This window comes from Mus caroli, chromosome 9 (assembly GCF_900094665.2).
Source record: "Mus caroli chromosome 9, CAROLI_EIJ_v1.1, whole genome shotgun sequence".
Classification (NCBI taxonomy): domain Eukaryota; kingdom Metazoa; phylum Chordata; class Mammalia; order Rodentia; family Muridae; genus Mus; species Mus caroli.
Genome location: NC_034578.1, coordinates 48,145,793 through 48,171,544, shown reverse-complemented (window position 1 = coordinate 48,171,544; position 25,752 = coordinate 48,145,793). Strand labels below are relative to the sequence as shown.

The 25,752-nt window shown below is 43.3% G+C and overlaps 1 protein-coding gene across 1 annotated transcript; it reads left to right on the top strand.

Moving 5' to 3' along the window:
- The first annotated feature begins 227 nt into the window (after positions 1-227).
- On the top strand, positions 228-23,440 carry C9H11orf53 (chromosome 9 C11orf53 homolog). Its single transcript, XM_021172853.2, has 4 exons — positions 228-367; positions 18,169-18,211; positions 21,289-21,587; positions 22,686-23,440. The coding sequence occupies exons 2-4, from the start codon at positions 18,205-18,207 to the stop codon at positions 23,085-23,087; spliced, it is 708 nt and encodes a 235-aa protein (XP_021028512.1). The 5' UTR covers positions 228-367; positions 18,169-18,204; the 3' UTR covers positions 23,088-23,440.
- The last annotated feature ends 2,312 nt before the right edge of the window (positions 23,441-25,752 follow it).

Below are 25,752 nucleotides of genomic sequence, written 5' to 3'. Positions count from 1 at the left end.
TTTTGAAAGCCTTTAACTGAAGGAAATGCCAAGAACTATTTCCACGGAGGAAATATTTGGATTATGCTGCCTTGAAGTATGCATAAAAATAAATGTAAAACAAAAGTTACTTTCACATGGTGAGACCCTTCCACGCCCACGCTGGCTGTTTGTTTCTCAAATATTAGTTATTACACCGCTGCTCCCTTTGCACCCAGTCCTAAGTCCTTCCACTTCAATCCGTTGCTTAAATCTCTATCGGGGACAATCGGGATATGGCCGTATCTCGGTTAATGATTTGTCCTAATCATTTTTCGGGTGAAAACGTTGTGAGTAGAGAAACGGAGCCTGGCAGTGGGCCACACGTGGAGGAAACTCTAAACAGCAGGTAAATGGGCACCATCGAGCGATCTTTATGGCCTGGACTCATTGAAAATGTTTGATCTTTGATGAGAGAGGTATAAGAAACACTAACTACAGGACAGGTGTCCACTGGCTGGCTCGGTTTGGGGACTACCTTTGCAATAGGTCCACAATGGGAGGTTTGTTTAGTTCCCTGCCCAGGTGTTGCTCTGCTCTGCCAATCACATGCACACTCCCCTTCCCACAGAATATAAACCTGTGACATCCCGATCTGTGATTTGCATCTGTGTTTCCTGTGAAATAGTAGGAGGGAAAATTCGTAGCAAGGAAACCATATATTTTGTTATCTCCAAAATTTCTTTGATTGCCCTGAGACTTCTCTTCTTCCCCCAGAGAAGTATTGCTGTAGCCTGGGTCTCGTCCAGGCCCTCACTGTGGCTCTGTAAAGTGTATTGCATTCTCCGTTCTCAGCCTTGATGTCTTCGTCTGCAATTAGAGTTGAAGTATATCCTAAGACTCTGCTCTTCTCAGCATCCAATTTTGTTTGTATTTGTCTGTCTCTGTGTGTGCACAGGTATTTTATACATATTGGTATGGGTTCACATGTGGGAGGTATGCATGTATGTGTGCATACACATGTGTACAGAGGCTACAGGGCAACCTCAAATGTGATTTAAGAGCTCTGTGAGACTGTTTCTTACTAGGTCAGATCTCACCAGTTGTGCAAACCTGACTGTGCAGGGTGCCATGGATAGCTGTCAGTCTTTACTACCCCAACTCTGGGATCACAAACTCCCATCACCATGCCAGGGTTTTTATATGAGGGCTGCAAGATTAGAGTCGAGACCTTCTGATTTCAGGACAAATACTTTACTAATTAAGCCATCTCCCCAAGCCCAGTATTCATTTCAAAGTAAATTATATTTTATGTATTTGAGATTTACAACATGATGCTATGAGATAACATGTAGCTAGTGAACTGGTTACCATAGTGAAACATCTTAACGTATATACACAGACGGATACACACATAGGCATATGCATACGCACACACATACACACATATCATTCTATACAGTTACTCTTCTGTGGCAAGAGCTATTACAATGTACTTCCCCAAAGGCGGTGCAAAGGTCCCCAGCAGTACTGTTATATGAACTTCCTCCCTTGTATGGAGCATCAGACCTTTTGACCAATTCTGCATATTTCCACCCTTGAACTCGGGATTTCATTTTGAAGACTGAAACCTTAAAAAGCTTATCCTCTTCCTTTGGCCTCTTTATTTTGGTTATTAATTTCCAGATGTTCTCATCTCTCTATTTAGCATTTAAAACAGATCTCTGGAGGCTAGGGAGATGGCTCAGGGGCTCAGTGGGTAAGGTGCACTCTGAGCATGCATGGGGACTTCAGTTTGTATCCCATCCACCCAAATAAAATCTGGGCGTGGTGGTGTCTGCTCAGAACCTCAGGGCTGGGGCCGGGGAGGGAGGAGAGAACATGCAGATTGTGGAAGCTCATTGGATAGCCAGTTTGTAAAGAGACTCTATCTCAAATTAATAATAATAGTAATATTAGTAGTAATAATAATAATAATAATAAAGTAAGGAGCTAGGGAGATGACTCAGTGATAAAGAGCTTGCTGCACAAGCCTAAGAATCAGATTGAGAGGACGGAGTCCATCCATGGAGATAGTCCTGATTTCTGAGTCTCAGCTTCGTCCCATAGACATGGGGACAGCATTACCCACCACAGACAGTAACAGGACTGAAATTGGGTGATGTCTGCAGAGCACATGGTGCATCACATGACATGTCCTGCATGCTCGGCATGCAGTGGCTTTTAGGAATTTATGACAACTGACACTTAATAAGTACCAGAGAAAGTAAGTGCCAACCTCAGCCGGATGCACGCCAGATTACGGGGTGTTCTGAGAGCAGTTTGGGGAGTCAAGCTCCTTCCACCCTCGAAACTACCATTTCTAATAGAACGGAAACATGTCAAACCTCTAACTTTGTAGGTTAGGGGAAAAAACTACTTATTCTGAGTGAACAAAACAGAAAAATGGCAGACATGAGGGTCTTTTCATGAAATGGAGTTTATTTTGTTGCTTGGAATTATTTTTAATTGATTTAATTGAATAACTATGCATATTTGTAATACAGTATTATATTCAATATACATGTAAATATATAGTCAACAGTGTGCCAGGCATAGCCATCCCCTCCGGCCCTGGCCGTTTCCTTGGTTAGCTGTATAAGCTACATGGTCAGTTACCAGCCAGAGCGTGATTCTGATGCGCAATGAGACTTTCAGTTTGCCTCTTCTACTCAGATGCACTCTTCTATCTGCGAGTCATACAGTCTCCCTCCCTTCTCGCCACACACACCTCTGCTGGCCCACCCCACCTTCTAGTACCCACTCTAGGAGATGACTTTGTAGAGCCTGCAGATGTCATGAAGAACAAGGAAAACTTGACTTCCGAGCCTGTTTTGTTTAACATAATGGTGCCAGTTCCATCTGGGCTGCCACAATTACAGCTTTCCTCTTTTGTGTAGCTGAATAGCATCCTATTACACATATCACCTCATCTCCAGCTATCTGTGGGCAGCTCAGGTCACTCCTTGTCTTAGAAGCAGCAATCTTCGTTGGACACTGTGCCAGTGTCTGTCACCCTCTTCCCTCCTGTGGGTCAAGACAATTGAACGTCCAATCTAATAGCTACAGCTAAGATATCCCAATATTGCTTCACTCTGCAATATTAAATAGTCCAAACCTTAGCTACTCTCAAATAAGGATTTGACTTATTCATCATAAACTCTATTTTATGAAAAGCCTTGCTTCAGACGGCAGGGAGAAGATAAAAAAAAATAGGGGGTGCTAGCAGCTTCCTGACCTGACAGGACTTCCTGAAACTATTGCTCCTCAGCGCGAGTGGTCTTGTGAGAGGTGTACAGGGGAGGGGATCAGAGTTCACCACAGCACAAGGTTTCCTCCTTTCCCTGCTGGGCAGAGTTGTTTTTTCTCCTAACTCAATGGATTTCCTCAGACCTCAAAACATGTTCCACCCACGCCCCACCATAAGCACACACACACACACACACACACCAAACTCCAGTTCCTAACTTCCAAAGCCGACCTTAAGCAAAAGGTAAATCCTCTTTCCTCAATTTAAACTGGAGTTTTCAAAGTTGGATTTGCAAGAAACATGGAAAAACAGAAAAATCACATAAAGCACAAAAACAATCCCATGACCTAAGTTTGACACTAAGTTTAATATCTGGACAAGGACTGGAATGGGTGGTACAATTGTATTGTTTATCCTTTCTCATCATCATCATAAGAGTTGGCACATATCTGTTTGTCCCAACACTGGAGAGATAGAGGCAGGAGAGTCAGGAGTTCAAGGCTGTCTTCAGCTATATCATGAACTAAAAGCTACATAAGACCCTGTCTCAAACACTAATCATAATAGCTGTTATTTACTGCTGAGCTCTGAAATAGAGACTTTACACATATCTCCCTTTCTGTATTTTAAGATATATTCACTTACCAACAAGAGCTCAGCAGCCTCCAAAGGAAGTCGGGTGGGAGAATGAAGAATCAGGTAGAAAGCTGCAGCGCTTACATTGGACCCAGATTTATGGGACTCCAGAGGTTTTCTTTCAACTGGTCGATGTGTCGTCACTATGCATATATTTTCAAGACTGGCTCTCAGGTAGCTCAAGCTGGTCTCAAATTCACTCTGTAGCTGAAGTTCTGCTATCCCTGCCTTCACTTCCAGAGTTCTGTGAGTACAGGTGTGGACCCCATGCCTGATTTTTGTAGTTCTAGCATCAAACCTAGGAGAGGGTTTTTTTTTTATATGCTAGACTAGAATTCAAGCAATTGAGCTACATCCTCAATTATATTGACTATACTGCCTTCTTAAATGTATGTATTCATACCAAGGTGGGACAAGGCTTGGAGTCACCACTAATTTTCAGATCTTCATACCAAGCTTCAGACTCCATGTATAAAATGACGGGTTCCAGTTATGTCTTGTACCCCCCCACACACACCCTCCACATGTGATCTCCATACTTACCATTGCAACAGATATGTAGACTATCCAGGAAATGCCCCTCCACGACCAAGACTCTCCTTTCCCGTGATTCAAAAAAAAAAAAAACCTAGACTCCCCAAAGGTTCTCATTTCTTTTAACAATTTTCTCTAGTTCAGTTTCCAAATCTGCTACTAACGCACAGTCCACACTCGCTCGTCATCCCTCCCCACCCCCCTCAGACCACCAGATCTCACGGGTCTCTCCACAAACCCACCCAGCGTATGAGACCGCCTGATCCAGAATCCACTCACGTCACACATGGACACTGAAGAAGCTTCCCTTCCATGCTCTTAAAAGTCCACAAGCGTCCCTTCTCTTCAGAATCCCTAGGGCTCACACAAGCCACTTCTCTCTCTCATTTTCTCTTCTGCATGCTTACCGGCTTCAGCTTCTTGCGGCTACCACTCTGAGTGGAGGGGTTGATGTGGCTTGAGGGGAGAACACTGAACAGACTTTCCCTAGAGACCCAGCCCTTGATGTGATCTTACTCCCAGGGTTGCACACATGAAAGAGCATTCCTTGTATTTTGATGTTTGATTGACATATATAAATTAATTGAACATAAATTTCATTGTGACATTTTTAAACATGTATATATCTTGATCATATCCACCCTATTTTCTTCTCTGGTCTCCCTTCCCCTCCCACTTATTTCCCTCCTCTTCCCAATTAGTCTTCCTTCTTCTTTCATGTCTTTTCCTTTTTGAATGACTCAATGAGTCTCATTAGTGTTTCTTACAGGCATATAGGCGAGGGGTGGCCTGTAGGCACTTGGGCACCTTTACAATGGTTAGACTACAAAGAAAATATCTCGTCTTCTCACCTACCAACTATTAATTGTATAGATTCACTAAGGTGTCCTCAAAGAAGAGATGGGACCCCTGTGAGCTCCTTCCTCCACAGTCTAGGATGTTGGGAGATCTGTGTGGGTCTTATGTAGATCTTGTGTGTGTGATCACATTGGATCCTGAAGAGTGTGACAGCCACTATTGGCCATGCCTGAAAGGCAGTGTTAGCAAATATAGAACTAGAGAAGGAGGAAGGCAGCATCATTACACTGTACTTTCTCATGGAAATAGGAGAAGAGATTGGAGGATGAAGACCACCAATGCTCTCATTCCCTGACATCCTATAGCAAAAGACAAATGGAATCCTTTTCTAATATGGAACTCTAATTTTAATCAAAATTACATACAGAGAGAGAGAGAGAGCTTCTAAACTTTGCAGTCTAACTCTGGTCACACTTTAGTAATTTTACTGACTAGCAGTGGTGGCTGGAAGAAGCCGTGCAAAGCGATTTTCAGTTCAGAAGCTGCCTATCCATGTTTTAGAAGTGTGAAGTTGATCACATAAATTCACAGCTATGATCTAAGATCTAAGAATATAGCAATGTAAAAATGCCATTTGAGAGCCAGGCAGTGGTGGCGCATGCCTTTAATCCTAGCACTTGGGAGGCAGAGGCAGGCGGATTTCTGAGTTTAAGGCAAGCCCAGTCTACAGAGTGAGTTCTAGGACAGCTAGGGCTACACAGAGAAACCCTGTCTCAAAAAAACAGGGAAAAAAATGCCATTTGAAATCAGGGGTTGTAAAGTTTCAGACAAAGTGACTCAAGCTCTGAAGGCATGAGTGCAGAAAAAAAAAAGTCAGTGACATGCTTTGACATGGCCATGAGTGGCGTGGATTTCCTAAAATTAACCATTAAATTTATTGTTCGCCTCTGTGACTCTCATAGTTGGAACCAATCCTATAATAGTTTTGGCTTCGGTAAGATTATCTTGTTTGCCTAAGGCACAATGAACTGTCACCACATGGCTAATGTGTATTTAATAGTTTGCTACTGTTTGGGAGTTTTGTGTTTCCTTATATTTTTATTTTTCCCCTGTGATTTTTTTTTCTTATATTTTGAGAAACACCTCATGGTTGTTTGGTTATTAAAGCCATTGAGAAAACTTGACTTTTTAATACATTTACTTCATTTTACCTTACTATTTTTTTTCTAAATTTCCCACAGGAAAAAAAAATCCATTTCTTATTTCCCATTAGTTTTCAAGTTCTTAATAGAGGGAATCCACATCTAATCGAAGAGTATCCTCCCCAGACCTTCTCCTTGTTCTCAAGGCATGGTGTTGGAAGGTTGCTCCTCAGCCTTGCTAAGGAAGTTCCTTCATGAGCCCAGAAATAATAATAATAATAACAACAACAATAATAATAATAAACATTTCCTTTTTTAAAGATTTATTTATTTTTATTTCTATGAGTACACTGTAGCTATCTTCAGACACATGCCAGAAAAGTACATTGGACCCCATGACAGATGGTTGTGAGCCACCATGTGGTTGCTTGAAATTGAACTCAGTACCTCTGGAAGAGCAGTCAGTGCTCTTAACTGCTGAGCCATCATCTCTCCAGCATGCCCACCTCCCAAAAAAATAAAACAACATTTTCTTAGCACTGGATGCCTCATAAACGCAAAATGCCGTTGTTTGAATTTAGGGACACACATTCTACGGTTGCTCTTCATTTGAATGGACGCTTTATTTTCTAAGGCTTTCCAGACCGCCTATTGTCTGACTTTAATTAGCCCACTGTCCTGCCCTGTTTGGAGAACTGAACCACACTTCCAGAGTTTTCCGTGGTCCCCACCCAGCCACCTGCTCCTGCACAATTGCAGAAAATTTTTAAATAATAATAAGAGCAAGCCTTTCATAGGGAACTTATTTTCTCAGCTGTTCTATTGGTTCTGTGGAATTTTCTTTTTAAATGTCATGAAATTTAAAATCCTTCCTGGTGGAGAATTCTTTCATGCAGCTTGCAAAAATAATCAGGTTTTACAGCAAAACAACCCTGGCTGGTCCATCTGGTGGGGCTGCAGTTCTGTAATCTCTTCGCTGGCCAAAAGGCTTCCCAGTGGCTCCCCTTGCTCTAACCTAGCTGCATAAATACAAGCAGCATTTCAAAGGCACACCAAGAGCCAGGAGTATAAAAATATGTTTCATTTCGTAACTTAGGCAACAGCAATCACTTTCTCACAGACACAGCCTGGACATAATTTTGTGCCAAACAGCAGAGCTGTTAAAATAAAAATTTTAAGAAACTGTCAAAACGTTGGAATGCTGTCATCGTGTGAGCTTTCCAAGGGACATAAAATAGCTCATGGCTCAGAAATTGAAGACATTTGGAATCATATTTTTTATCAAATGAGAAATTAACCATAAAGATATAAAGATGACATCCATTTTAATATTAATAGTAATGTTGATTTAATATTAATTAGTTGCCTTAATTACAAAGGCAACCCATTGTGTAATTGCCAAAGAGATTACACAGTAGGAAGTGTAAAGACTATACAGTAGATATCTGTGGAAGTCTCCCCACACTGTACCGCTAAGTTCAGTTTCACATACATTCTTACAGATGCTTGTTGCAACCACTGGAGAGAACCTTAAGTTGATAAAACAGGTTAACTGACTTCAAATTGTATCACATATAGTTACACAGATGATTACAAAGTAAATCTGTGTTTCCATAAAAAGTTCCTTTCCCTCAGAATTTGAACATGGCTTTTGCTCTTCACTCCTCCTCTGTGCCTTTGAAAGCTTTAATCAATCATTCCTTCTACATATTCAATGATGTAGTCCCTACGGTTGCCTAGGTTACCAAGCGTGAAGACGCCCCACACAGAGGGAGGTTTCGTCAATATAAAGTAAGTGCTCATAAGGATGTTTCACCATTCATTCCTCAATTAAACATAATTACTGACCATAGGATCAGACCTGCACAGTGCACCATTAAATTAGATCATGGAAGAACATACGGGCCTTTCGATTTTGTAGTGTGGGATGGGGAGATGTGGTAGTCTCTCCGTACACCGGTGTCAGTGTGAAAGTAGTCAATGGTGAGCAAAAGAGAAAAGGCCCTGGGAACTGTACAGTGGCCAGGACAGGTGGCCACAACAGCTCTTGGCACCTAGAGGCATGAATCAGCTATTCTCATACAGCTACTAGAAGGATGACAAACAGACGCAGACAGAGGTGTCACCTGCCAGCCTCCTGACAATCTGCCAGACAGACCCTTATCATCAGGTCTCCACTGGACTCCAGCAGCTGCCACTTGCTCTGCCAACAACTCCAGACCCATGGCTTCACCATCAGAGACCGTGTTCTAGAATAGCACTTTCATCATGGCTACACCACAGAGACTCTGAAGACTCAATGCCCATTGGTGGACCAAGTCCAAGCCCTTAGCACAGCCCAATCCCTTTGTAACTGAGCTCCTGTGTCTTCCTCAAGCTCCTCGCTTGCTCGTTGTCATTCTCTGTCTTTGCACTTCCTGTTTGCATTCCCACCTCTCAGACAATATTGCAAACATCCCCAGCCTTGGTTTTCTCTTCAGTGGCACGCCTTCCTCCAACCTGCTTGATGATTTCCTGTCATCTTTTCAGACTAGATTCGGGCACCGTCTATATGATGGCATATCAAGTCCCATTCTCACAAGACAGTCAGTCACCCCAACTCTCCTCTGTGTCCTCACTTCTCTATCTACACCAAGTTGTGATGAAACATATCTAGATGAGAACCCAGGCTGTGTCGATCTATAGACCGAGGATACGTTATAGCATCATCTGAAAGATTAATGGTAAGCATTTGGTGAGAACACTTAGTACACAGTTTGAAGAGAACGCAAACTATAAAAGTTGTCACTAAAAGTGAATGATACATTCATAATGCCTAACCAGAAGTAGCTACAAGAAGCTCTCATTCCATTGGCCTCAACTCTTATTCTAAATTCTGCTCTAATTACACCCACATTTGTATAGCTATTGTCCCTGTGGATCTATATGCTCACTGACTACAAAACTCATGTCTTCTTTGTGTTTCTGGAATTACCACAGTCCTAGAGCACAATGGGCACACAATACATTTGTATGGAAGCCACAAAAGGAAGTGCCTGCTGCTAAGGAGCGGGTTGCCTTCAGCTCGCTGCGGGAAAGCCAAGCTTCTCCTCCTCCGGGCTCAGTTCGTAAGATTCCTTGCACGGGGAGCTTCCTTGCCCCTTCTCAGCCTTCACACTCAAAATCTGAGCACACTAACTAACCTGACTTCTAATCTCCCATCGGTAGAAAGTAGGAAGGAGCCATTGTATCTCCTGAGCTACTTTTCTCTGGCTATGTATCTGCTACTCACTGTTGCCTCATAAACCCCTTGGCCTTAGTAGTATAATAATTTATCATTTCTTACAGCTTCCAGGGTCATCTGAAGCTTCATTTGCTGTCTCCCAGGGGCGACTCATGCAGTTGCATTAAGCTGGGGGCTCAGGTGAAGTGCATGGCCGGAAGCACTCTCCCTTGCCTCTCTGGTACCTGGTGCTGCTGGCCATTGGTAGGATCACCCTACTTTCACTTCATGCAGTCTCTTGTCCTTCTGGAGGCTAGACTCCCTTTCTTAGGAGGAAGTAAATGGTAGTGAATGAAACAACCTTCAAAGCCCCTTGAGGCCTAAAATCAGAAGCTCACAGATCCCTTCGGCCATATTTTATCAGTCAACTCAAACTGCAACCCACTACCCTAAATTCAGGAGTAGATCAGTGATGCCACTTCCTGGGGAAAGGAGCTTCCAAAAAAAATGTAGTGGTGTTTTCTTCTCACAAGTAGCTAATCTTGGCAAGTGGCTCCTAATCTGAGCAGTTGATTATTTCCTTCTGGCACCTGCAAAGCCCTGTAATGGTTTCTCACGTCAAGGGCAGTCAACGAACTCGGTGATTCTGTTGAGGAGCCAGGACACAGGATTTGCTTGATACAATGTCCTTGAGAACTCACCAAAGATGCTTAGGAGGCTAGAGTCTCACACTTGGTTCTCTTATTCACTGACTAGTTGGTTGTGGGCACATAGCCGCTCCTATGCTCGGTGTCTCCTTTAGTGAGCCTCAGACAATATTCCCTTTCTATGCTGGTGGCAGTGTGTGATGTAATTGGCACCTTGTAGATGCTCCTAACCATACTGTCTAGTCATCACAGAGTGCTTGTCACGAGTTGGAGAGCTCAGATACTCAGTCCGTAAGTGAAATGTGTTTCAAAATTTGCAAAAGATGTTTGAGGTAGTGTAGGCACCAAGCATGACATACATCCAATGTCTCCTGATTCTGCAGCATATTGATCACATAGTGCACACGGTTCTCGATGCCTATTTGTATTTCCTGCGAGAAGAAAGTATGCCCACCTAACAGTGGTATCCATTGAAAGGGAATGTGCTCTGACATCAGCATCACTTTACATTTATTACAAAGTTGGTGGAAAAGCATGTGCCCTGCAATGGATCTAAATTCAGATAAAAATACCATGTTAGAAAGTTCAATATACTATCACTACATTGACCTGCCTACCCCACATGGATAGGATAATCCTAAGAAACTGTGTAAAGTGTTGCAAATCCCTTGGAGATACCACCTACTCATAAATGGCTATAGCTATTACTATTGAAGCATCACTATTAATATCTTTAAGTTTAAGGAAATGCTTTAGAAACTGTGTAACAATTTTTAACGGATTTAACAGCTCCAAAGAAACATTAAGCCACTGAGAGGGATCTTTCTTCATATATCCCAATGTATTCCCTCAACTACATTGAAACTACTACCCTGAAAATATTATAGGGTCATAAAAATGGCAATAAATGTATTCAAAGGAAACTCCTAATCTTATCACTTTACTACCTCGGTGACCTATTAGTTCAAATTAACTCATTTTCATGGAGGGGCTTTTGGGGCAGCTGTGAGGCTGCTCTGCTGGCTACAGGAAGTTGCAGATCGGCAAATTTCATTCAAATATAAACCTCTAAATTTGGCTACCTGGTATTGCAGGATCCTGTTGTTTGCAGTATGCAAAATAAAAATTATATACCATCTTGCATGGTCAAAAGCTAGGGACTCTGCAATATTAAATCCGGTGTTATTGATAGGATAAAAAAGTAACTGCATGAATACTATGTATTGAACAAAGAATAAAGGGAGTGAGTGGGCCCTTCCCATGGGGGAGGAAGCTTGTCTGGCCCAGGTTATTCTCTCCTAACCTATGAAACGGGATGGAAAGTAATCCCGTCGAGTCGTCAAATCTGTCTAGTGAAATCCTCTCCAGTCACACAAGCTCTTTCTTCTTTGTTCTGTGAGGGGAATTGAAGGGATGTGTGTTAGCATTGGTTTTAATATTGATTAATCTGAATAGTTCCTGGCCATAGAGGAGACACACACTAATTTAACGAAAGTGGTCTATAACATGATTTTGGCACTGTGTTATAAGGGTTCGCTGAATACTTTTTAGAACACATTAAATTACATACTTAAGATCTAAGAATTTTAGTCCATGTCAATGATACCTGACTAAATCTGGTCCCCACTAAATGAAATGTCACTGGGAAAATCAAGAAAAAAATATTTCACTCACACACACACACACACACATATCTCAGAAGTATCCAATCCTAAATCACACTTCTGTGGGCTTTTACATAATTATATCATTTCTCTGAATGTCTCTAACTCTCCTGTAAGCTGACTTTTACTAAAATAGTGGTGTGTTTCTAGTCCTAATTAAAGAAATTCTTGGAAGGCAGCCTGGTGTGGTGGTGACGAACTGGGCTCTGCTATCAGAGGGCCTCACTGAGTCTCACTCCTGCCACCATGACACACCGTAGGAAGAAACTTGAGTGTCCCCTCTGTGCCTCAGCCTTATAGACAAAACAACGAGACAAATGATACTTTACCTTCAGGATGTTTTAAGACAAAAAAATCGCAGAGCACAATTTAAAGTCGGATTTATTAAAACAAAAATATAAAGTGGTAATTAAAAAAAAAAAACCTCAATGTGGGTCTGGGGAGGTGGGGTCCGTTAGTAAAGTGCTTGCCATGAAAACCTGAGGTCAGATACTCTGCATCCAAAACAAAAACCACAGATAGCATAACCCACTCACACATATAACTTCAGTGGGAGAAGACAAAGGCAGGAGGGTCCCAGGACTTGCGGGCCCTACAGTTTAGCCAAGTTAGTGAGCTCCAGATCCAACTGGAGACCTTGTTTCAGAAACTAAGGTGGAGAGTAACTGAAGAAGATACCCAACATCAACATCAACCTGGGGCCTCCACCCACACATATGTGCACACTCATGTGTATAAATATTTTTAAGCTTAATATGTGAGTTAAGCAGCAAATTACAATTGAATAATTAGTAAACCAATACGATCTGAAGAACTCTACACCAATCTCTAAAAGATACGAAGAAACACAAAACCATGGATGTAGGGGAAATGAGGAGGTTATATAATATATAGGATAAAAGCAAAACATCCAAGATGTATCTAAGTAGTCTCAGAGGATATACTAGAGTGGAGTTTAAGGCTGTAGTGGTTCAAAGTAGCCGTAACTGGATGAAAGGCACGAAGCCCCAGCAAAACAAAGACACAAATGTGTCCTGTACCAAGCAGAATGAAGAGGAGTGTGGTTTACTTCTTGACTATGTACACTGGGTTTGAAGATCCTGGAAGGCAGAAGAAAATATATTTTAAAAACAACAAGAAAAGAAAAACAAGCTTGTCACACAAAATCACTTTAAGAGTAATAGCAGACTTCTAGCTGGAATTATGGAAGCCAAAGACTGTGGGCTTATGTTTTCAAAGTGCCAAGAGATTAAATACCTACAAAGTTCTGATTGCATGATTGTAAAATCAGAAATATTATCTTCCTAAAATAAGGTCAAAAGAAATTATTTCTTAGATAAATAAAACCAGACGTGAATTACTTTTTTAAAAAGCACACACACTTAAGGAATCTTAGAGAAAGTTGCATTTGGAAGATGAAGCAAATATAGAACCTCCAGACAAATATTAACCAGAGAAAAGGTAAGCATAGAAGTAGATATAGTAGCAATTTGCTTAATATACCAATAGTGTCTACATTGTAGCTGCTTGACTTAAAGAATATAACTAACCATAGGAAAATGGTAATGAGAATTAATGTCCTTGGGCCCTTATCTTTCAGTAGGTTTTAGGTATTGTTTGCAGGTCTTGTTAAGTCTGCATAGTAAAGTTTTATGGGTGACCATAAAGAATGGAAATAGTGTTTAATTCCCACAGTGCAGACAAGATGAAATTATATAGGAGGAAAGAGCGCACGAGACCTCTTTTTGTCAAAGTATAGATAAAACTAACTAGAGTCATAACTGGTAGAGCCTCCTATATTAAAATTGGGTTTGGGCAGGAATAGCCCTGATGTTTTCCATGGTAATAATTATAGCTATTCAGAGGAAGGCTAGGAGTGGCATCTTCAGGACTGGTGGTGGCAGAAGGGAAGGGTAAGGGAACTTTTAGAGCCGAGTTGTAGAAGCCAGCAGGATCTTCATCAGCCACAGCGAGCAGCAGCCTGCCTGCAGCCGCATGGTGAAGAGGCATGCGGGCTGGTGCTCAGGAGAGCCCATGATGCTCTGAGACTTACAAATGTCAGAAAGACCCAGACATCCAACTGAGCTTTGATTCATAACTTCATCCTGGCCACGCCTTGGCCAGAACAGGGAAAGGGAGGAGAAATGGGGAAGGGGAGGCAACAGCAGACTCAACCAGAGAAGCACCTGAACAGTTACCAACCCCACCACCATTCAATCTCACCAGCAAGGGGGCTGTGATCAAAGTCAGGAGGTATCAGAGGTCTGCAATAGACTCCTTCTAGAAGTGACCCTGGCAGGCAATCAGAAACAGGAAGAGTATGCTGAACAGCAGGGGCCCTGGCCACATGGGAACTTGTGCCAAATCCAGCTCATCTATGGTTTGGTCAAACAGATGTTAGGGATCCTGATCTGCACCTCTCTGACCACTGCATATCTAAGAGTTCCTGAGGTATCAGTACTCATCGGTACTCCCAGTACAAGAGACAGGACAGCACAGGCCTGAGTTCAAGACCTGCTTGGACTACATAGTGAAGCCTTGTCTCAAGAACAAGATTGTATTACACACATCCTTTCACCACATGGATTCACAGTTTGGGTGGCTCGCTGCCAACCGCACTTTTAAAGTATTCAATGGAGAATCCCATCAATGACTAATTCATGTTTTACACTGTAGCCATTCTGAGGAGCAGTTAAAATCTCTGCTGCTCCACCAGATCCCCCCACCCCGAGATGGGTTTTACCTTTGTCCAGTGGATCTGCACCATAAGTGATATCAGTGTCCCAGTCACTGGAAGCCTTCTCCTTGGGATGGGGATCTAACTCGGTGGGACAGTACTTGTCTGCAATGCACAGGCCCTGTGTTCAATCCCCACCCAGCACAGCAAAAGGAGACAGACTTCTCAGTTACCAGGCCAACTCTCACAAGATCCAGTGCTTAAGACCGAGTCACCCTTGTTCCACCAGTAGTTACTCCAAAGAAGAAGCAATATGGATAATTTTATTACAGAATATTGTATTCATTTTGTTTTATATTATTAACTACCTCTTACTGTGTCTGATTTATAAGCTAAACTTGATCAACATGCGTAAGTAGGACTAACATACTGTTTGTATGCCTCAGTGATAAGAGGGGATGGCTATAACATGAGCCATGTTGCACACGCTGGCTATTTATACCAGGTGCTATTTTAAGCAGTTCATGGCTAGGTTCTAACCAAAGTTCACAATAAGGAGGCAGACCTGGGATTCAAACATAGGCACATTGGTTCTACAGTATTCATTGTTAAATACAATACTGCCGTCGAGTGGCTGCATGATGACATTTTACGTGGAAGACAGAATTAGAAGTCAGAGCGATGGACAGACAGAATGGCTGAGACTTCAAGATTTCTAGGATGAAGCCTCTTCTCCAGCATGGTTGTATTCAGAGGCGGGGAGTCAGAGATAATTAACATATTAGATATATGATCTCTGGGTGTCACTGGATGTCACAGTGAGAAGACTGCAAACCAGAAAGAGACCCAAACAGGAATGAACCTACTACCTCAGATTCCCAGTTCCCAGAAGTGTGGAATAAAGGGCTAAGCCCCTAGGCGGAGGTAGTCATTATAGCAGATAGACTGACTAGGGAGGCAGTTGGTAGCGGTGCTCTTGGGAAAACAGCTCAGTAAAATGCTTACCACACAAACATGAGGACCTGAGTTTAGCACCCAGCACCTATGTACAAAGCTGGGCATAATGGCACACACTTGGAATCCCAAAGCTAGGAAGGCAGAAACAAGAATGTGCCCAGGGCTTGCTGGCCAACTAGCCACACTTAGTCACCGATCCCCAAGGATCCCAAGGATGTCTTGTCTCAGAAGTAGAGGTGGACAAGACTGACCTCCTCTGGTCTTTAAACACACACACACACACACACACACATGTGCACATGTCTGTACACATAAACAAGACATTTGGAAAATAAAGGATTATCTTCAACTATTCAAAAAAAAAGCTATGTGGAATAAGAGTTAAGTCTATTCTGATTGAGAGAAAGAGATGATTAGAAAAGAGAGCAAACCCCTTTCTTCTGAGTTTAAAGAGTCAGAGATCTCCAAGACAGGGGGGGGGGGCGCCAGAGCACTGAGTTCTCCATTGTTGGACATTCAATATATGGTGTTGGAAACATGCAGAGTGATTGCGTGAGACTCTGTGAATCCTCTCCAGCTCTCAGAGTCTGCAGGGCCTGGAGGACTTAGGCTAAGAGCTCTGCCTGAGGTCTTAAGGATGCTTGACCTCCTTGGAAGGTATTTTCACCATGGACTTTAATGGGGGCCATTTTGGAGCTAGCATTTGCTTATGTAATATTCATTTTTTTTTGTATCTTATGTGACTCTCTATGTGCTGTTGTGTACATGTGTGCTGTGAGCATCTGTGTATGTGTGCATGTAGAGTCCTCAGGTCACTGTTGAACGTCTTTCCTCAATTACTCTCCCACTAACCCTGAAGCTCATGAATTCAGCTAGAATGGCTGGCCTGCTAGCTTCAGGGATACACTTGTCTGTAACGTAAGGCAAGGGTTACAGACGCGTGCTGCCTACCCAGGTTTTCACACGGCTTCTGGAAACCCAGCGTCACAGCCTGGTGCTTGCACAACTGACTTGCCTGCCCCCATTTGTAATCTTCTAAGAGTCCACACATCTAGATACCCTTCATTCTGATGTCTGTACAACATCACCTCCACATGGGTGTGTTCCTGTGCATCCCCACCACCCACCTCAGTCATCTTTCCCAGTCAGACATCCCTTACATTTCTGTATCACTAGTCTCCCACAGTGGCTATTGACACAGGCAAGCACTAAGCAGATGGCTTAAACAGTAGCATTACTGGTTCTAGAGATGTGAGCAGGCCCTGGTCCTGAGCTAAAGAAACAGAGTCCCTTTCCCTTCCTCCTTTCTTCTGCTGGTCACCAGGGTTCCTTGACCCCCAGTCATGAGGTTAGATTATTTGTGTTTTTCTTGTCTCTATATGACCCCCACCATGTCTGTATCATTGAGTGTGTTCTTATTTTTTTAAAAAAATGTTTTATATTTTACTTATATGGATTTTTGCCTGCATGCAGTATCCACAGAGGCCAGAGAGGGCATCCGATCCCTAGGGACTGGAGTTACAGATGGTTGGGAACCACCCTGTGAGACCTGGGAATTTAACCTGTTCAGGAAGGGCTCTTAACCACTAAGACATCTCTCCACTTCCTCTTCTCTTCTTATAGGGACATTAGTCATCTGGGATTGGAGGCACATCCTAATTCAGTATGACCACATCTTATTTTTAAGTAATTACACCTTGAAAGATCCTATTTCTAAATACAGTTATAGTCACAGTCACTAGGAATTGATAAGACTTCAGTGTTGGGGCTCAGGAACTAAAGATACTTACCTCCTAGCCTGATGAAGTTCAACACTTGGAAGGTAGAACGTACCTGACTCCCGCAAGCTGTGCTCTGACCTCCACATGCACACCCTTCCACAATGCATGCACACATACTGTACTGGCTAGTTTTGTGTCAACTTGACACAGCTGGAGTTATCACAGAGAAAGGAGCTTCAGTTGAGGAAATGCCTCCATGAGATCTGGCTGTGGGGCATTTTCTCAGTTAGTGATCAAGGGGGAAAGGCCCCTTGTAGGTGGGACCATCTCTGGCCTGGTAGTCTTGGGTTCTATAAGAGAGCAGGCTGAGCAAGCCAGGGGAAGCAAGCCAGTAAAGAACATCCCTCCATGGCCTCTGCATCAGCTCCTGCTTCCTGACCTGCTTGAGTTCCAGTCCTGACTTCCTTGGTGATGAACAGCAGGATGGAAGTGTAAGCCAAATAAACCCTTTCCTCCCCAACTTGCTTCTTGGTCATGATGTTTGTGCAGGAATAGAAACCCTGACTAAGACACATACACACATATGTACAAACACATATATACACACATACACACATATACAAATGCACATATATACGCAAACACATATATACATACACACATATACAAATACACATATATGCCCAAACACATATGCAAACACATTCACACTCATAAATACACACATATACAAATACATACATATGTACAACCATATATATATACACACACACACACACACACACAAATGCATACACATTCACACCCAAAAACAAAAGGAAGGGAGAGACAGAAGGAAAGAGGGAGGGAAGAAGGATAGTTTGAAAAATATATTCCTGATTTTAAAATTAAATTCAAGCTTGTAACTAAAGACGAAAACACCTGCCTTCTGTTTGCCTTCCAGGGCAGTGTCAGCTCCTCCCAGCCTCCGTTCATCCAGATGCCAGGTGAGATCTTTAACTCAACAAGCAATTTACTCCCTTTTAAGTATTAAGTGAGCGCATGTGCTTTGTTTCCCAGTGCAGGGAACCACAGACACCAGAGTCGAACACATGCTGTGTAACGACTCTCTACGACCACGTTCTGTCTCCAGCCAAGAGCTTCCAACGTTTCCTTAACACCTACGTTCTCATTTTTGCTTCTTTGAGGGGAAAAAACTGATCAGTGAAGATAGATCTCATTGAATCACCCTGAACTTAATTGATTGGGTCTTGAAAGATGGGCCTTTCGATCTCCTGCCTGGGAGAAGCTTCTAGACAAAACTAGCAGGCTCCTGACACAGTGTGGAAACATCTAAAGCTCTGACATCATGACCGCCAGCAGTTCTCAACCTGTGGGTCGTGATATCAAATATTCTGCATATCAGATACTTATAATTCATACCAGTAAGCAAAAATACAGTTATGAAGTAGCAACAATCATAATTTTATGTTGGGGGGGTCACTACAACATGAGGAACTGTATTAAAGGGCTGCAGCATTGGGAAGGTTGAGGATCACTGTTTTAGATGATATGCCCAAGGAGAAGAGAACATGAGGGGTTGGGGCTACATTTATTAAATTCCTCCTGCATGTCACACAGTGAGTTCCGTGTGCTGTGTGGATGTGAGGGTGGGAAAGGAAGTTTTGTAACAGTGATAAACATCCTTGTACACCCAGCCCCACCACACATGATCCCTTCCGGATTTCAAACTCCAAAGTGATTTAACACTTTCCAAGTTGCATGGGAAAAGCAGTTCTGAAGCATCCCAGATAACTGATGTAAATGCATTCCCACCACCACCACCCCTGAGTTTACTTCCATTCAAATTTGGCTGCATCTGCTCTTTTGTACTAAAAGGAGTTTCTGCAGATTCTCCTACCTTCTAGAATTCTCCTCCTCTTTTTGAGTGGAAATAGATACACTTGGGAAAGCAGAGGGCTTTTCTTCATGATTGTTTTTTATTTTGAAAGTAGAACTATAAATGCACCGCCCTGGAAGTATGATTACCTATTCACCGCCCTCACCAATCTGTGGGCTAGAACTTCATGGCATGAATTTTTGTATTTGCCCAGATTCCTCTCCCAGTGTGTTTATAATTAAAACTGTCACTACAGAATCCATCATTGAGTGAAGTCAGAGAAGAAACTTGAAGCAGAAAGTGTAGACGAATTCTTCTTGCTGACTCACTCACAGCCTTACAGGCCGATTGGAAATCGGTGGATTTAACATGGAAGTGTATCGAGCCAAAGCATGCTAAAGGTGGGGAACTTGAGTGTCTCCCCAAATGAATACATTTGCGTGGCATGCTGAATGCAGCATTCCACTCCCAGATTTACAGACCAGACAGTGTATGAGGCCTGATCTACCACCACAGAGCTCTTAGAACCCCTGAGAAGATAGCGGTAGCAGGTCACAGCGTAAAGAGCAAAATAAAAATACTACACTAGGTGGGAGAGGCTCAGGTTCTCACTGTGAACGAGTCACCCGGGGAAGGGTGGCTAAGGATCTTGGTTTCTCTTCAGGGGGTGGGAGGTGACAACAAAGCTCAATGGGACTCACTGTTGTTGGAGGGAGGGAAGAGGGACATCTTCTCCCTTGAGAAAGATATCTAAGGTGTATAAAGGTCTGAGGATATGAAAGCTTAAGTGAGTTGTGAGGGTCTGGGAAGGCAATTTAAGATATGCAAACGCAAGTTATAAAGGTCTAAGATGGGATATATAAAATGATAAATTACACGGCCCTAGATCCTGTGCCCCAAACGGATTTCCAACAAACCACCCATTTCCTGCTGCAGACGACTGCAGGGTCAGAGAGTGTCAAACGCAGCAACTATTTCATTGGTCTTTTCTTAAATAAAACTCTCTCCAATTTCAGCTTTTCTCTCTCTTCCTCCTGACAAAACTCTGCCAAGCTTTCTCTTTACAAACCGACTACTCTAAGTCAGAGAGATGAATGAGGGAATCCAGTCTGACCACAAGGGGGCAGCAAATTACACTAGAACCATCAAAGCCTGCAATGTCAGAGGGTTTGTTGTTTTTTCCTCAAAACCTGGCTTCTCAGCACTCAGCTCAGGGCAAGCCATCTCCTGGTGCAGGCTGGGTGTGAGACATGGTGGTGAAGATCGGTGTGCAGAAAAATGAAAAGGCAATCCACCTGTCCCTGGCTTAAAGTGAGGTATGTCTCCTCTTACCCAGAGAGATGTATTATCGGATGTAAAAATCCCAGAAGCAGCCTCTTGGCTGCATATTATGGATGTTGTCCTGTATATTATGGGATGCAGTCCTGTATATTCGGGATGCAGCAGCTCAGAAGCTGTGAAAAGATGTTTATAGTCCCATCAAAAAGTGTAGATTCCAAATATTCCAATTTGATTCTGTTGCTGCCACAAGTATCATGACCAAAACCCACTCTAAGAAGGCAAGGGATTATCTCAGCTTCCATATTACTGTCCATCATTGAGGGACATTAGGACAGGAACTTGAAGCAGGAAGCATAGATGAATGTTAATTGTTGACTCGCTCACAGGCTTACACTCAGCTAGTTTTTTTATACGGCCCAGGGCTACCTACCTAGGGAATAGTGCCTCCCACAGTGGGCACACCTAACGTCACTTTATAATCAAAGCAATCTCTTACATCCATACCCACAGACTGACTTGATAAAGACTATTTGAGACTCTCTTTGCAATTGGTTCTAGGCTATGTCAGGTTGATGGTTAATGCTGGCTGGGATACCATACCCAGGGATTCTCTAACTATCTCTCGGTGCCTCTTCCTAGAAGTATCTGGACCTAAAAGATGCATGATAAATCGTTATCTAGGTAAAGTTATTGTACTCTGACATGAATTCATCTCTAAGGTCAAAGTGAACTTGAAACAGTGATACAGGAACATTGCATGCCATTCGAGACATGTGGATTTTTTTGTTAACGATGGTGTCAGGCACGTGGGTACCATCTTTTCACATGGCACCAAATGCAGAACCGCCAACTCTGAGCTTCCTACTGGAACCTTCTGCCCATTTCTCTTTCATTTGGCTACAGGATCGCCAGTGATGTCAGGTTACTATGGTGTCAGGAGATCTTTCCTGTCCGATTCCGACTTCCATAGCAGCAAACAGTTCTCGAATGACCTCTACACCTCCAGCATGAGCAAGCCCTTTGCCTGCGAATCCACGGCTGGGCAGAGTCACACAGGCCTGCTGGAGTCCTACCTGGCTGAGCCCTATGGAGACTACCGCCCACCAGCGCTGACCCCCACACCCAGTTCCCTGTTCAGCACCTCGACTCTGCCACCGCTCTTGCCGCCTCCGTTCCCCAGTGACCCAACTCATTTCGTCTTTGTGAGTGTGGTTATTTCGTGTGCAGGGAGGGAGGGGGAGGGGGTCCCAGCTCCTGTGGCCCAGCACTGGTGCATGGTGACCAAGCTGAAGGCAGATGACTCACCTGGGGATTCTGCTCACACCTGAGGTGCTGGGTCAGGCTGGCGTTGCTGGGGAGCCTCTGAGGAAATCCAGCTCAAAGATCACATCAAAACCGAGACATCAAAAGTCTAGGGTTCCGGAGCCGGGGTCTGTAAGATAGAACTCACATGCATTTTGTTACTATTCTGTTTGCTAAATGTTCCCCCATGCTGCTAATGCAAGACTCCTTCAGGCCTCTGAGCCCTAAGGAACGAAGGTTGGAGTCACATCTAGATAGGACTAGACCAACTCCCCCAAGAGATTTACCCAGCTTCCTCTTCCATTTCCTTCCCAGTCCCTGGGCTCTAGCTTCCTCACAACACACCCTCCTACCTCGTTCTCTCTTGATCCCTCCAAAGAAATAGGTTCAGAAAGATCTAAACGCTTCTAATAGTCCCTTAATAGAAAACTGCAAAGCCTTCTGCCACAATAGGATGAATGGCTGAAGGTGGAATTTTAGACCAAAAGGGTGGGACCGGGAATTAACCTTATTCTGCGGCAAGGACTTCTATGGACTTTTGTTCATTTAGGGCTTGCAGCAACTCAGGAAATCTGTGCCCCATGTCACAGATGAACAGCTCAGTGTCTCAGTGTCCGGAGAGTGGTAGGTGGTACTGTGAGTGAACTCATTCCACCCCAAGAAAAGTACTGTTGAGCGGGTAGGGAGTTCCAACCCCAGGTCATTCTAGAGCCTAGGTCATTGGAGGGCTACTACTCACCCAAACCAGAAATGAGTGCTGCCTTCCCTTGCTTCTGTAAAGGAGAATGTGGGGCCCAGACTTACATCCTCAAGTAGAAATTAGCCCAGATTTTCCTGGCTTAGGATCAAACACTAGCGGGAAAAGCTGTCTGCAAGGCGGGCTTCAGAAGCAGCGGAAAGCATGCAAAGTTTCTCCGGATGCCTCGGTCCAGTGGCAGCTCTGCATCCTCGGAGCATCAACCAAAGAATAATTCCTGTGCTTTTGCTGTTTTCCTTAGAGAGACTCCTGGGAACAGACGGTACCAGATGGTCTCAGCCAGCCGGACCCCATGCCTGCTGATGCCCTGCAGACTTTGCCACCCAGCACCAGTTGCCTCTCCCAACTGGAGTCAGGAAGCAGCACCCAGCACAGAAACATGGGCTGGGGGGCATCCCTTGCTGGGACTCAGTCCTACTCGCTGCATGCACTGGAAGATCTGCACCACACACCAGGGTACCCTACCTCACCTCCATACCCCTTCACATCTTTCATGACAGTGTCAAATGACCTCCCACCCAAGGTGGGGCCCCTCTCCCCAGGGGAAGGGTCAGATGTCTCTTCCCTTCATGATCCTTCACCTTGGACAAAAGAAGATGGCAGTATGGCCTGGGGCTCTTATGAGTGTCGGAGAGCTTACTGAGAAGCAGGCCAGAGGACTTCTGCATCCTTATAGAGAAGTTGGACTCTGTGTCCACAGATTTTTCTAGGTGTGCTAGCTCATTCAGAACTGGATTTTCAGTTTAAGCCACAATTCTGTCAGTGCTAGTTGACAACGGTACTCATCCCTGTTCTTATCCACTGTAAAACCCCTACAAAACACTACAATGTCAATCAAATGTTTTGTGGATCACATCCTAATGAGACAACCTTTGCAAGGAGGCCGCTTTAGAGCTTTAGGATCCCGTTTCATTCTAAATTTTCTGTTACCTTTAAAGCATTATTTTTTGGCACTAGTTATTTTTCTTATATTGCATTAAAAACTTTGTGCAGAACATAAAACATGATTTTCCTGTCTAATTTTATTAGTTAAAAACTATGTGTATTTAGCCAAAGAAAGAGGAAATGGTCTATGCAGTTTGAAGCACATAAAACAAAACTTATTTTATATAGCATGTTACTTTAAAGTGTGTAGTATTATACACATTTCCATTATTACAAGGACTTGTAAAGGCACAGTAAAAAAAAAATAGTATGGCACCTGATATAAGTGCCTTATTGTCAATAAAATAGTCCGAGGTCAGGAGGTGGCTTTGTAAAGGTAAAGTTTTATCCAGGATGTCCAAATGTTATTTCAGAATACTTCCCCACCCCCAGCTTCAGTTAAACTAGGCAGTATCTGGCTAATGGAATCCATTACAGTTACCAAAGTGTCTGAATGCAATGGACATTCAATGATCAAAGAAAAACAAATCTTATATTTCAAAGAAAATCTAGAAGGTAGGACTAGGTTGTAGCAGGCAACAAACAGGACACCAAGAGGCAAAGGGACATTGAGAAAGCACACATTGCCAGGCAAGGGTCATCAATGATACATATTTTCCAGCTATGCAAAGGAAGACCTCTGTGGCTTACTGGGAAGAGGTGTATATCATTTACCATATACAAAGAAAAGAAACCGACGTGAGAAACGGGAATCTGCCTCTGGTGAGTCTGGGCAGAATAAATTCCTTTGCTGAGCTGAACAATGTCCACGTGGTAGTGTGGGTCCCTGCAGGTCACACCCATCATAAATGACCTGCCTCCACCTTGACACTGTGTATGCATAAACCAAGGTGACCCTTACAATCTCCTAGCACAACTCTTTCTTTACTTCCTTTCACATCTTCTGGTCCCTCCTATCTCCTGGAAGCCAAGACTCGTGTGTTCTATCAAGGTCTCTCAAGTTCCAGTTTGGCCCAGTTCTTCCAGAGAGTCCCCAAATGTCCTCTGTTGTTGTCTTATTGCTTACCTCAGCTAGGAAGTCAGGGTGCACAAATTCTAATCCAGGTAGTCATTCATACTTAGATGCAAATAGTGGACATGCCTCCTTCTCTCATCTTCTGGTGGGGTTTTCTGTCTCAGCAAACTACCCCCTAGCTTGTGGAATACGAACAGAGATGCTAAAGTTAAAAGCCTCCCTCTTCCTTGTGCGCCAAGCTCCCTCCCTGGAGGGTACCCATGCAGAAGCAAAGGAAAAGGGAGCTTCGGTGGCTGCTGTATAGCCTCCTCTCACTGGTGACTTCCTCTCTCTCAACATCCAGTTTTAGGCAGCACTAGATATGTACACACACATGTATGTATATATGTACATATGTATATAAAATGATTATATACATCTGTGGATGTACAATGTGATACTTCAATCTGCATGTTCTAATTTGCTTTCTGTTGCCATGGTAGCCGTCATGGCCAAAAGCAGCTTGGGAAGGCAAGGCCTCCCAAAGCTCCAGCTTAGCCCATCATGAAGGAAAATCAGGGCAGAAACCTGGAGGCAAGAGACTCGCAGAGGAACACTGCTTCCTGACCTGTTCCCCATAGCTCCCTCGGCTTTTTGGTTTTGTTTTTATAACTCAGAACCTCCTGTCCAGGGTGGCACTACCCTCAGTGGACTGTGCCCTCATACACCAACCCTTTACCAAGAAAATGGCCCCAAGGACTTTCCTGCAGACCAATCCAAGGAGGTCATTTTTCTCAGCTGAGGTTCCCTCTTCCAGATGACTCTAGCCTATGTCAGGTTGACAGAACACTCACACAATATGCAAACATTACACAGTGATCAAGTCATGGCAATTATCACACCCATGGCTTCAAAACATCATCCTGTCTTGGTAGTAAAACATTAAAAGCCTTTCTTCAATGAATACAATAAAAATAGGGGAATCATCTCTTCTAGGTTTTTTGAAATATCAACTATGTAATTATTGATGTAGTCACTCTACTGTGCAGTCGTATGCCAAAACTTGCTTATCCTAATTTAAGTTTGTACCCAATGACCAACTTCTTTCCTAGCTCCCTCCCCTTCCCCACCTTAGATTCTGTTAATCATTTCTAAAAAGGTTTATACAATATATAGACCTCTATACATCTATACAGTGTCTATGAATGAGATCATGCAACACTTATCTTTGGGCACCTGGCTTATTTCACTTAAATGTGTGCTCCTGAGTTTCCTCTATATTGTCACAAATCACAAGAGTGAGGATTGAGGGTGTTGGGGGGAGGGGGGTTCTTTATCTGTTTATCCACTGATAAACATTTAGGTTAATTTGAGTGTCGGTGGCTCTTCAACAGATTCCTCAAAACATCAGAAACAACAAGCCCATAGC